Below are 13,073 nucleotides of genomic sequence, written 5' to 3'. Positions count from 1 at the left end.
AATGAACGCATGATGCATGAAAATACAGCATGCGACAAGAATGGTGAATCTACTTGTCAGTAGTTTTCTTTCACTAACAAAGCATTATTCAGTGAATCAGTCCTCGATGAACACCACTGATCACTGAAAGCTGCACAACAGTGACTAGCTCTCGCTAAGATTGGCTCCCGCAGGCTAGCAGGGCACTGACTGCCCAAATGAGAAGAGTGTCCTAAACCTCTTGTAATGTAAGAGCCCAAGCTGCTGCCACCCTAGTTGCAGTTGCTACCTGTATGGGCAGGCTCTGGTGGTGTGGCAGTGACCCGGTGCTGGCCTTGCGAAGGCCTGGCCCATGCTTGTCCTTCTCCCTGGTGCTGCCCGAGTGCCAGCCGCGGGCAAAGAACGACTTCCAGCCGAGAGGAGACTTCTTCAGCTTGCCACTGCCCCGTTTGCTACCGTCCAGCCAAGTAGGGAGGAAGGCAGGAGAAGAAGAATGAGAAAAAAAAAATTACGGAAGATTTAGTGTGGTTAGGCCAAATTCAAATTAGGTGCTTAGCACTTCAGTTTTCACTTCTGTTTCGGCTCGAGGCTTGGTTTTCAAGGCCAAGCAGGCTTAAAACAAAGATAGGCGAAACAGGTGAGTGGGAGGCCTTAGTGCTTGCACATTAATACTGGAGGGGACACTTAAGCTCCCCTTTAAAGGTATGACACAATGCCCCTACATGTGGAATTGGTCATTCTCTACTTTACATTCATAGAACTCTGGCTTCCTCATATCACTCCTTGAGCAGTGGCATGCCAGTTAAGCAATGCGTCACTGTCCTGCTGTGGCAAGTGCTGTCATCGATGGGGCTTGTGAGACCCTGGTTGCTATTCCCAAGCAACCTCTCAAGGCCAATCATTAATTGAACTGCCACCAGGGGGGGCCACCTAGGGCAAGCTTAGCCAGACGGACAGTGGTGAAATTATGAGTAGGGGGGGGGGGGGGGGGGGGGGTCTTAGTTAATACACTAAAGTTCATTATATCCAAGGTAACATACTAAAGTTCATTATATCCGAGCCAGTATATTAAGTTCGTATAGGTAGTACACTAACTTCGTTCGTAGCCCAGTGGGCAGGTTGCCACCTGCCCACTATAGCAGATGGGCCACCAGCCACTGGCTACTGACTGATGATGGTTGTCATTTCCGTTTGCACAGATATTTCTAATGCTAATACATTAAAAAGAAACCAAACCATTAATCTATGCTACTTGCACAAGCTGGCACTTATTCGGTGACACATTTTCATGAAGAAGCAAGCGTTGTCTGAAGCTCTCATGTGCAGGGAATTCGTTAACTAAGCTTTGCTCCCCTTGACCTTCTCATAAATAAGCGCTCAGTTTTTTAGTCATATATGCCACTAGACAGAGAACTTGACAAGTGCATGCCTAGAGTGTAACACATCTTTTGCTTTGTAGTTCAGAGGCCCTGTGCACTCTCTTCATGAAAACAGTGCTTAAATGTTAACATTACACAGAACAGGATTACCAGGCCTAACCTTAACGAGATCCACAGGGTAGTGAGCAGCAGAAGAAGACAATAAAGGCAGGGAGTACGTTTCAGGGGCCATGCTCCGAGATGGTCTCTTGTGGTGATACAGGCAGAATTGATCTATTAATTTGATCACATTTTGAAGTGTAATGGGTGCCAAAACTATTCTGTGGATGAAAATAGGTTATTAAGAGATGCAAAGTGTCAAAGGTTGCATAGCTCAGACTACAGACAATCAGCAACAGCTAGATTCCAACTGTTACCGACACCGTGAAAGATGCTAAGAAAAAAGTTTTCTGATCAATTACACAGCCTTAATCAATTACACATGAAGTCAGCTTGATCTGACCACTTTCAAGGTTGCTCGTCTTCTGCATGTAAGGACTCCTGAATGAAGGCATCTGAGGCATGTTTGCTGGAAGGAGTTAACCAGTGAAGAAAATACTCCTAGAGTGAAATGGGGACAATGAACCAGACTTGTCAATAGCTGCACCCCATCCCTCTGTGGTGGGTAACATGGCAGCACTTATCTAACTTTAGCTGCTCACTTCACAACACTTGCTGAGTGTCGTGTTCGCAGAAATAAGCAGTGCGCAACACTTTCCCAGAATCTCAGTTTGTCCACATTGCAAAGCTTTTGCAGTAAAATGCAATTGCCTTATAAGGTCAAGGGCCTTATCTTCTGTAACACATATCGTAAAAGCACACCAAGTACAGTCAATGTGGTACCACAGAAAAGCAAGGCACCACACGCCTATTGGTAAGATGACTGCATAGCGAAAAGACTATGACTATATCACTGGTGCTCTGAATTAATTTTTCCCACACAGTGACGCTACTGTTAAAGTGGAATTTGGAGAAATTTGGAGTTAGGAACACTTTGGAACAGAAGAACGCAAATTTAGGAGCAGTCTGGAGCACTAACATTTCCAACCAGGAGCACTTTGGAGCAATAAAATTTATTTAGAAGCGCTCTGGAGCATGTGGATTTTACTTTCCAAATCTCTTAGGTTGGCAAGCAATGCTGTAAAAGATTGAATGTAACTTAAAGGTGAGCTGCAGCATTATGCCTGTCATTGCTGCCACTGAGTCGCACCTGACAGGTCGCGTATTCCAAGTTTAGCAGACACCTTTTCAAGATATGTCACAAAACATTTACTTGAAGAGAACATACTTGGCATGTACTCTCGAGCACAACAGCTTAAATGTGCTGATGCGTGGCCTTCCGCTTTTCTTTACAAAGCTTTAAAAGACTTATCTACCATTTACCTCCATATTAAAACCTCTCCGGTTTTTCATTTATGTCAGCCAGTTTTGTCATGTTTTCTTACGCGCTTGTGCTGGCCCCAATCGGAAGCAATTCATTGTACTCAGTCGCCTCCATATCCTTGTGAGCAGGCTATTGTTGATCAGTCCCTGTGCTGGCTGAAGAATCAACTTCAACAAATCTGCCTTGAGTGCGCACAAAGCCTGCACTAACCCTGTACGATATATAGTGCTTAATTTTTTTTAAACTAATGTTGTTGCACAAGTGAAACGAATTGCATAGTGCAAATGCGACTACTCCATGCAGATAGCCAGTCTATAACAAACTCCGGCCTAGAACAAATGAGGTTGACGAGGCGGTCAAAATGAGAGTTATGGCTATGGCGCACACCAAGTCTCAGATGGAAAAAAAAAAAAAAAAACGGTCCTAGAAAAAGTGCTCAATTTCAACATGGACGCAGCACAAGAAGCCCGCATGTAAGGATGTGCTGTGGAGCCGCATGCTTGGTCGCGGACGCACATAAGCTTCATAAATTTTCCACACACAATGTAAAAATTATGGCCGGTACACGTATGTGACATAACGCAGAAAAAAATCCACCACAGTCCCCAGCATTACCCTGTCTCACACACACTTTCAACTCACTGCGAGGTATCCAAGTTAATGTGAATGATGGATATGGAGGGGAGCACCCCTTAAAACATAGAAATACGAGTTGTATTTCACAGCAATTAATAAAAGATTTCACTGTGCCTCGGCTTAACCGTGAGAAGCGACATGATATTGTAGTGCACTGGAGCACTTTCCTCAGCCCCACTAGATATAGAGCTGCACACACCGATAATGAATTTCTTCAAAGTGAAGCGTCACATAGCTGAAAAAGATTTCCACCAAACCTGCACAACTGCATGGCTCTTAGACTAAAGTGGCGGACGGATCATGCCTCGCAGCCATTTTCGCCGTCAGCTGCTGGCTCTGAGATTTTCCCAAATAGACTTTGGAAGAGTAACTGTCACTGTTCAGTAAAAAAATTTGACTGCATAGAGTGGCACGCTGTCTACACGTTGCCACCATATGCGCTTGTAGCCTGAGTGTGGGCTATTCCCACAAACTGTTGCACCGTCCAGTTGTACTAAGTGCTTAAACTTAGGACCGACTGTGCTTGAGTTTTGTTACTACAGTGGAGCCCCGCCGGTTATAGTAAAAGCTCGGGTACAGTAAAGTGAAACTGTGGTCCCATTTCGCGTTCCATAGAAAACTACATTTTTTTTTGTTATAGAACAGATTTTTTTTGTAAAGAAACGGCTATGGTACAGAGTGCCTGGCCATGGCGATGTACTTCCCGTGGACTGATGACATCGCGGCACGCGCAAATTTTAGAATCACAAGGCCTACATATACCGCATACAATAAAACGGCGCTCTTTGAGGTGGCTTCACCACCAAGCTTGACAGCCGCGAGGAGAGGCCAACTTTTTGAAGACCTTGAGGCAAAGCGCGCAGTGTGCATGGGAAAAGTAAAGCTGGCTATGAACATAGAAAGAGGGCGGCGTGGGTCGCTAAGAAAGGAAAGCCAGTGAATGTGCAGTGAGGACTAGAAAATGGAAGAAAAAGGCGCGCGTTCGCAGCACGGGGAAGCGGCAGCAAGAAGCGGAGGCGCAGCGGCACTGTATAGGCTTCACTGTGTCACGTGCGTTTCTTGACTACTACCTCTTAAATGACACTGAGGCCACAGAAGATGACGCCTTGACCATGCAAAGCTTTGGTTTTCACATGGAACCAAACTGGAGTTATATTCGTAGCTGCCTTGTATTCATGCAAATGCAGTACTTCCACAAGACGTAAACCGAGTCAAAAACGTGATAACATGTGATAACTGAAAATAAATAATTACCGCGTAAGGGACAACAAAAGCAGGATGTAAGGTATTTCGAAGTGTTTCATTTATAAACCAATGCTTTGTGCTTAGTAAGCAGCCACAGAGCATAGTCAGAGCCATGCCACGACCAACAAGTGATATAGTAAAGACCCTGATATATAGTAAAGATTTTTGCTGGTGCGGGCTTCTTTCCTATAGAGGGGTTCTACTGTATGTTCACCCTTTGTTGTTTGCATTACCCTTTGTTACACCACTCCCATCTTGGTCCTGACTGGACTGATATCTTTAATACAGTAGCCGACGGGTAATTCGGACTCCAATAATTCAGACTTGTAGGATATTTTAGACTTCGATGAGGCACCGTCAGTCACCCCATAGAAGCGCATACATATTCGCGACGGATTTTTCTGACTAATTTCAGTCGCCTGCGGGCCAAAATCGGCCATCTTATCAGCTTCTCGCCGGCACAAAAGGCACTATCTTAGATTGAGGTAAATTTACTCTGTAGTTGGATTGGCTTGACATACTTTCTGTACCACACTTGCCAGTAGAGGTCCCTGTGATCTCTGCCACTCTGAGGAGGTGGCAGTCGGACTGTAACCGCTGTCAACTTGCTTTTGGGGCAGTTATCCCTTGTCTCATATGTTGAAAATTGGTAAATTGGTTTTTGGGGAAAGGAAATGGCATAGTATCTGTCTGGCATCTCAGGGGACACCTTAACCGCTTATCTATTGCCCTTTATATACTGAACTATTTGGTGATCCCCTATAAGTTCGATATGTCCGGGTTCAAGTGTCTTTTTTATGTTAATGCATTTCTTACTGCACGCACCAACACAAAAAAAGTGACGCTGCTGCTTACCCATGGGGCAGCTCGATGACTGTGTGGTACTTGGCAGGAAGGCTGTCGGGTCCTCCACCCACGTCAATGTACTTCTGCTGGGGGTTGCCAGGCAGGTTGGACGACAATGCTCGCGAGCGCGCCTCTTCCAGCGACAACAGCTTAGTGGGTGTTGAGATGGCCAGAGACTTGGGCCTGCTGCCCCGTCGAGGGGTGCCTGTGTGCAGCAAGCCATTGAAGGACAATTAGCACACCAGCAACTGCTATTTTTTAGGGGGAACACAGTATTGAAAATGGTCTATTTGGGCATACTTTTAGATTTTTCAATTTTTTTAGTGGAAAGCACTTCTAGTCGCAATGCCCAGGTGCAATCTCGAGGTTTCACCGGTGTCTGTGTGAAGCCTTGGAGTAGCAAGTGTAACTGGCTCACTGGGTCAGCGGACACCTCTATTGGGCTGGGCGTAGGAGGTAGCCTCTACCTACAAATTGAGGCAGTTATGCGCCTTTCCTTTTCTCAAAGCTAGGGGAAGGTTTAAACTCCATTGATTTCGAGAAAAGGTAAGGCACATAACTGCCCCCCCTGGGTCAGTGGACGTACCTCAATCTCCTTTTGAGGTATTGCCCACCTGCAAAAAACTGCTTTGACACAATATTTCGCGCTTAGCAGGGATTAAAAAAAATAGTTTTCTTTTCTGTGGTCGCCAAAATTTAAGTGAATCACGCTTCTGATGGTCCCAGTTAGTGGTGTGCAAATAGTACTTTTCCCAAGCCAAATCAAATACGAATCATGTAGCTTTGCTACGTTATCGAATACAGTAGGCAACAGATTTTTGAACTCCAATAACTGAGACTTGCACAATATTTCGGATTTGGCTGAGGAACCATCATGCACCTCATAGGAACATGAACATTTTCACAGTTGATATTTCGGACTCTGTGTAGTCCAAAAGTTTTATTTTTCAGACTAAAGTAGACATCACCAATACAGCAGAGACGATTTTTAATCTAAACTTCGTTTTTTTTTTTCAGCATAATATAGAGCTTCCCAACCTGACTGATGCCATATTGGTGGCTGGACTACTATTTGTACCTGGCCCTACCAATCCACCATGCCTGCGGGTGGGGTACAGCTGCTTAGTGAACAATAAGGTGACGCCCAGGGAGCAGTTGGTAGCGCCAGGTGAAAAAAGCAGGCACTCCAGCCAGCAATATGGCGGCAGTCAGGTCGGAAAGGTCTACAGACACAAGCGGGCATCAGGTTGTCACAACCAACTGGTTATCTGGTGCCGTGAAAGGCACCATCTTGGATTTAAACGGAGTCAATCGGATGGACTGGCTTGGATAGGTTTGGCTATTTACTCATCATTGTTGCCACTCAATGGCATGCTCTTTCGCTGCCATACAGATGGCCTACAAAGAGGGCATTAATCGCTTAGATAAAGGAACAGCTGCAGTGTCCGCTTTGGCTTGGATGACGTCACCCATGGTTTGGGGCAGATGGGGTGGAAGAGAGGGTTGAGCGGCAAGTGCATTCATTTGCGGCATGATCTGCGGCCACTTCGCTCTGTCTCGTACAGCGACGTAAGGTGGTGTGAGCATAACGAAAGCATGACTGTGGATCAGATCGATACAGTCTATATAGTAAGATACAAATTAAAAAAAAAAATTAGCAGTTAGTAACAATGTACCATGGTCGTCGGAGTCCAGTGTTACTCTGTTGACCAATCACAAGAGTAAATGGAATCAGCTTTCTGATGTTTGACTGTGTTAAACAAGCCTACAAAATCAAAATTCGTGAGCTTATAATTTTGTCCGATGGTTAGCTTCGTGTTTAGTTAACAAGAAAAGGTTTAACAGCTTACAGTCCCGTTGCCTACTATGTATTTACTAAGAATTAGAATAACGTTAGAAGTCAATCAGTCAAATGATCAGGCAGGTTTTCGTAAAGGATACTCGACAATAGACCATATTCACACTATCAATCAGGTGATGGAGAAATGCGCAGAATATAATGGAACCATATATATATATATATATATATATATATATATATATATATATATATATAGCCTTCACTGATTATGAGAAAGCATTAGATTCGGTGGAAACCTTAGCAGTCATGCAAGCATTGTGGAATTAGGGTGTAGAAGAGCCTTAAGTGAAAATACTGGAAGATATTTAAACAACTGCATAGCTACCATAGTCCCCCATAAAGTCAGCAATAAAATTCCATTAAGGAAGGGTGTATAGGCAGGGAGACATGATCTCGCCAATGCTATTCACTGCCTGTTTACAGGAGGTATTCAGAGGCCTGGGTTATGCATACAATATTTTAAAAATTTACTTTTGTACCAAACGATCATGCAAATGTGCAAGCTGGAGTTTATTCTTACTTTCAGAGCATAGGGAATCTAAAGAACAGCATTATTGCACAGAACAGAGCTTTGTGAACATGCTGATATAAAAAACTTGTGCTCTTTCTCCTTCATCAGTTAAACCCCTGGGGATGACTTTACGGGGATGTTAATTGTAATTACTCAGCAACTATAACAGCTAGCTCATATACATGTCTGTGCCAAACTTGGCTACATTTCATGCATTAAGAAAGAAAATAGTTTAAATTGCTGCGTGCCCCCTTAAAGGGACACTCAGTGAGAATAACTCCATCCAATATTTATTCTCAACAAAACTCAATTCTATGGCTCTTGCTGGCTAGGATGATGCTCGTAGGGCAACAAAGCGAATGCTTATTGCTCGGAAAATGGATTTAAAAATAGAAGATTTTTTTTTTTCGTCACTCAACTCAAACTCAAGATGGAAAAGCACTCCATGATCATCATTCGGAAGTGAATGGCAACACAGCCTATTTTTAACATTGTGTAAAGTCTAAGGTGATACAACCTGCATACTGTAGCCAAGCAGGCGGACGGGGCCATAGGATTCTAGTAGCGCGATGATGGCGGGGTTGGCCTGACAGGATTGAAGGTTCTATTAGAGGTGAGAATTCTTGCGGCAGACCGCAGCAGTGGCCTAGTTGTCCGAGCATCCGCCTCGCATGCGGCAGGTGCAGGGTTCGATCCCCAGTGCCGCCGGGTAACCACCAGTGATACAATGGGTACAAGCTTTCCCCCGGCCTGTTGCTCGGCTTATTCAGGGCACCACAGTTTGTTTGCGAAAATGACTGGCAGTGGTGATACCTGTACTTGATTTTTTTTACCCATTACACCTTACGAAAACTCAGTTTTCAGTGAAAGTAGCCTCTTTCTCATTAGAATGCAGCAATCTAGCGAAACAGGCAAACTTGAGATCGTCTTCAGTGTCCCGTTAAGTGTGCAACATTGTCATCCTCATTGCTGGCACTCTCCTTCCATAACTATGAGTGAACGACTTTACAACCAAATCAGTTTCTACTGGCAATGAAAAAAGAAGGCAAGAAGAAGAAGTGAGGTCGGGCTTACTCTCTAGAGATTCAGGACTGCTTGGGTAGGTGGGCATCTTGTCATTGAAAATGAGATCGACGTAACAGATGAGGTACTCGGTCAGCACCGCCTGGACACCTATGACGTGCAGGGCACCAACGCTCGCCACCTCCAAATCCTTGGACCTGCAGCACATTTACCAACATCAGGCCAGTTATAAAGGATAGGAAACTTCAGCAAGCAAAAAATAAATGTGCCGGGCTTTCTGTCCCCTTGAAGAATCAGGAGGACAGTCTGTCAAAATTCAGGAATAAACTCCATCCAAAGCAGATTGGAATGCGTTACCTCGCGAAGTGGTCACCTTATCTTCAGCCGAAACATTTTTATCTGCAATCAACCCCAGCCGGTCAAGTTAGGGTGTTTGGTTCGATCCTGGAGTGTTGCCCTTGTCGCGCTTTGTTTTTAAATTTAATGTAGAGTGTTTATTACTCGTCCATTATTTGAGTTGTTCACAGAAATTTTGCTGCCTGCCTGCAGGCTTTTTTTCCCCCCCTTTTTTGTTGACAAAGCACTGTGCAATTTTATCCCCACTCCTGCCTTGGCCACCAAAAGGTGACTGGCAGTATTGAATAAATAAATAAAGCAAATAAATAAATAAATAAATCACAGCCCCTACAAAAGGCACTCCTAGTACTTAAGTTTGAGTCCAACTAAAACCACACAGCAGCAATGTGAAAAAAGCAAAAATTACAATTTTATCAAAGTGTCACTATTAGTAAAGAAGCTAAACTAATAACCCTGCCACACGGCAGGTGATCGATATTTGATTCGATCCGAATGTTTGATATTTGAAACCTCGAACTATTCATCACCACCTGGAACTCATGCTGCATGTTGTTTCAGTTTCGGTGATCGCACTGTGGTACGTGTGCAACCAAAGCCCCGACTCCGTGCTGTGTGCCTGTGCTCACATGTGTATACTGGAGCCGGTCTGTGCATGCTCGAGGCACCAGATGCGAGCAGGTGGAAGAGCAGTATATAGATCTATACTTCCCAGGTGTCTGCACCAGCGCTACCCGTGGTGCACACACACTGTTGGCGTGCATCAATAGAGATTTCATAATAGCGCAATTAGCCTATGCGCGCCTTATGGCCTCACGACGATCTGCGCATGTGCAGTGGCTCCCTCGACTTCTACAGAAAGAGTCTGAGCTGATTGCAGCTGCTCTTTTCTGCATGAAATTTGCTAAACAAACACAACAGCACGAGCACGAAGCACAAGACACATGGAGATGAATGCCCCTTTCCAACACCCGACACGAAAGTGGTGCTGGGAGCCTGATGCTTACGCCTAGCAGATGCCGTGGAGTCACGAATTAAACGCAACAGCTGTGCAATGCCGCAGTCGCAATTAAGTGCAGCAGTTTGAGGCCCCACATACAGATCTCATGTCCAACAAATACGTCGGCACCTCATGTAGGTGGACTCTCCAAATTTCCAATGGCCATTTTCACAGAAGCTCAACACAGCTTCAATGATTGTGACAAAGCTTCAATGCATTCTCTCTTTCTTTCATGTAATGGCCTTGTGTGTTAAAAAAAAAATCAATGATACTGAAAATGCCCGTTGTGCTGTTCATCCTTTTTTGTGTGTGCCAGAGGTATTTGAAATATTCGCTTCGAAATTATGGGAACAAAATAACTAGTCGCTTAGAATTCACCCGCAGTGGTGGCTCATTGGTTAGAACGCTGGGCTTAGACTAAGCCGGAGTACCTGGGTTCGAACCCCTCTGTGGCAGCAACATTTTGATGGAGGCAAAATGCAAAACGCAAAAGGTGCCAGCGTGCGATGTCAGTGTAGGCTAAACATCTCCAGGTGGTAGAAATTATTCTGGAGCCCTTGCTATGACACCTCTTTTTCTCTTTCTTCTTTCACTTCCACCTTCCTCCCTTCCCTTATGTTGTGGTTCAGGTGTCCACAGATGTGAGAAAATTACTCCCTCATTTCCTTTCCTCAAAAACTAAAAACCAATTTAGTTTTTTTTTAAAATTCACTTTGAATCAAAAATATGGTAAGGTTTTAATGTAGTTAAACCAAGCAGACATACGAAAGCATGCGTTTAGCCTGATCGGCTCATGGTTTTGCTTTGCTGGGTCATCAGCACGTCTGGCGACGATATTAGAGTCAGGTTAAGCTCCAATTGAGGTTAACCTGACCTGATCTGTCCGCACCGCAGATGGAAGTTGATGAAGACGATAATGTGCAATGCACAGCGCAAGTGTCTGTTGCAGTTTAATAAGAGGCGTGATCGGATGCGGAGCTAGCACAGTGCTCTTGAGCATTGGCCAGTGACGCTGATCTGTTTGCACCGCTGCGGGTTTGAATCCCAGTCACAGCAATATTTATTTATTTATTTATATATTTATTTATTCCAGGTCAAGGCTTCAGTGATGAGTTGACTTTTGCAGCTTTGGTCACGAAGTAGAGCTTTCACTCTGAAAAGCCACTATTTGCACATGCCTAGCACGGAGGAATACAGTCGCCGACCATTTATTCGGACCTCACAGGGACTGCGGAAAAGTCCGAATAAATCGGTGTCCGAAAAAACAGATTCAGAAGAAAAAAGAAGAAACACTTTATTTTCAGTGCTTACTCGGGCTCAGCAATAGGCTTAAATAAATCGTGAATGTGCTGTTGCACCCTGCCCCGTTTACGTGCAATCAGATCAGCCCGAATCTCAGAGAGGGTCGGGCGGTCACTATAGGCGGCCGAAAGCACAGTCACTGCATGTACAAGGCTCGCGTGCAACGGCGGCAGCAGCGCACATGGTGCGTCATCTTCAGACTCCGAGTTATCGTTCGGCGGGGCAGCAGAAGCCTAATGATTTCGTCATCGCCGAGTTCTGCGCAAGTCAGCACAGCACTGTCAGCATCTGCGAAACTGTCAAACGAGACAGTGTCCGAAATCGCAATGCCACCAATGCTCAGGTCTCGAAGAACACTTTCGGCGTCAGTGGGAGCACATCGGACGGCAGCAGGTCCTGGGCCACCACGGGATCGGTGTCAGTAGGAAGCACATCAGACGGCGGCAGATCCTGGGCCGCCACGGGATCTGCTTCATCACCATTTCGCCATTGTCATTGTGGTATAGTCACCACGCTTTCCAGCATTTCCCGCCGCAGACTGTGCGGGCACAGTTGGTGCCATTATCCACCTTACGCAATGTTTCCGTGTGCAGAGTTCATCACCGCCACCTCAACACAGCACACAAGGCAAACACCCGCGGCAACCAGTCGCACAAACTAAAAACGCGACCTACTTGCAGTGTCGTACACAAAGAAGCGAATCGGCTGCTGGATTGCCTAGACATGGCTTGGCTTAGGTGCTTAGGCGACTATGCTGAGACCAGAACTGCTGTAGCCACAACAAAAACACGCAGAAACGATGATGATGAGCGAGCATTTGCAGTAGTGCCACCTCGTGAGACAGCAAGGACGCACAGTTCAAAACAAAAATGGCGTTCAGCGAGTCGAACCATGCATCGGCCAGAGTCGGTAGGAGCAAATGCTGTCGAGTGAGTTGGCTCAAGGAGCGTCCGAAAAATCAAACGGTTGGTTGCACGGCATCCAAAATTTTGGTAGTTGTTACACATTATGGTCTATGGGGAAAGTGGCAGTGCTGCGAAGCAGTCTGAATAATCAAGCATGTCTGAATTTTTGGAGTCCGAAAATACAGTCGGTGACTGTAAAGCAAATACAAAAGAAGTTAAGGCAGCGTAACCTCTTCTGTCGGGTAGTTCCGCAAGTTCACGAGAGTGTTGCAAAAGGTTCAGTGCCATGCCAGATCCCAGTGTGTGTGCATGTGCCCTACCTGAGCAGGTTGGGTGCCCAGACGATGGCGACATTCTTGGCGGTCATGCCCGTGCGGTCTCCGTGCGCAGCCACAACCGCCAGGTGGCGCACCAACGTCTCCAGCGTACGGTAGTGGGGAGGTGGCAGCTCCTTCACCACCTCACGGATGCGCAGCAGCTGGTTGTTACCCTGCAGCTGCATGGCTGCCTGCAACAAAACAAGATGAGAAGAGCAAGTAAGCATAGAGGAGCAACGAAAAAGGGCACAGCATAACTTGGCACCACAAAACACTGAAGTCAAACTATGAA

The 13,073-nt window shown here is 45.5% G+C and overlaps 1 protein-coding gene across 5 annotated transcripts in view; it reads right to left on the bottom strand.

The window, feature by feature from the left end:
* The window catches only part of CdGAPr (GTPase-activating protein CdGAPr), a 250,190-nt gene that overhangs the window by 5,481 nt on the left and 231,636 nt on the right, over nt 1-13,073 (bottom strand). For all 5 annotated transcript variants that reach the window (XM_077668884.1, XM_077668885.1, XM_077668886.1 and 2 more), the window contains 4 exons: nt 12,785-12,972; nt 8,955-9,100; nt 5,518-5,713; nt 269-431 (listed from right to left, as the gene is read on the bottom strand). In XM_077668884.1, coding sequence (XP_077525010.1) covers nt 269-431; nt 5,518-5,713; nt 8,955-9,100; nt 12,785-12,972 — 693 coding nt within the window. The remainder of the gene's footprint in view (nt 1-268; nt 432-5,517; nt 5,714-8,954; nt 9,101-12,784; nt 12,973-13,073) is intronic.

Source organism: Amblyomma americanum, chromosome 6, assembly GCF_052857255.1.
Source record: "Amblyomma americanum isolate KBUSLIRL-KWMA chromosome 6, ASM5285725v1, whole genome shotgun sequence".
Classification (NCBI taxonomy): Eukaryota; Metazoa; Arthropoda; class Arachnida; order Ixodida; family Ixodidae; genus Amblyomma; species Amblyomma americanum.
The sequence above is the reverse complement of the archived record's forward strand: the minus strand, read 5'-3'. Positions and strand labels throughout refer to the sequence as shown.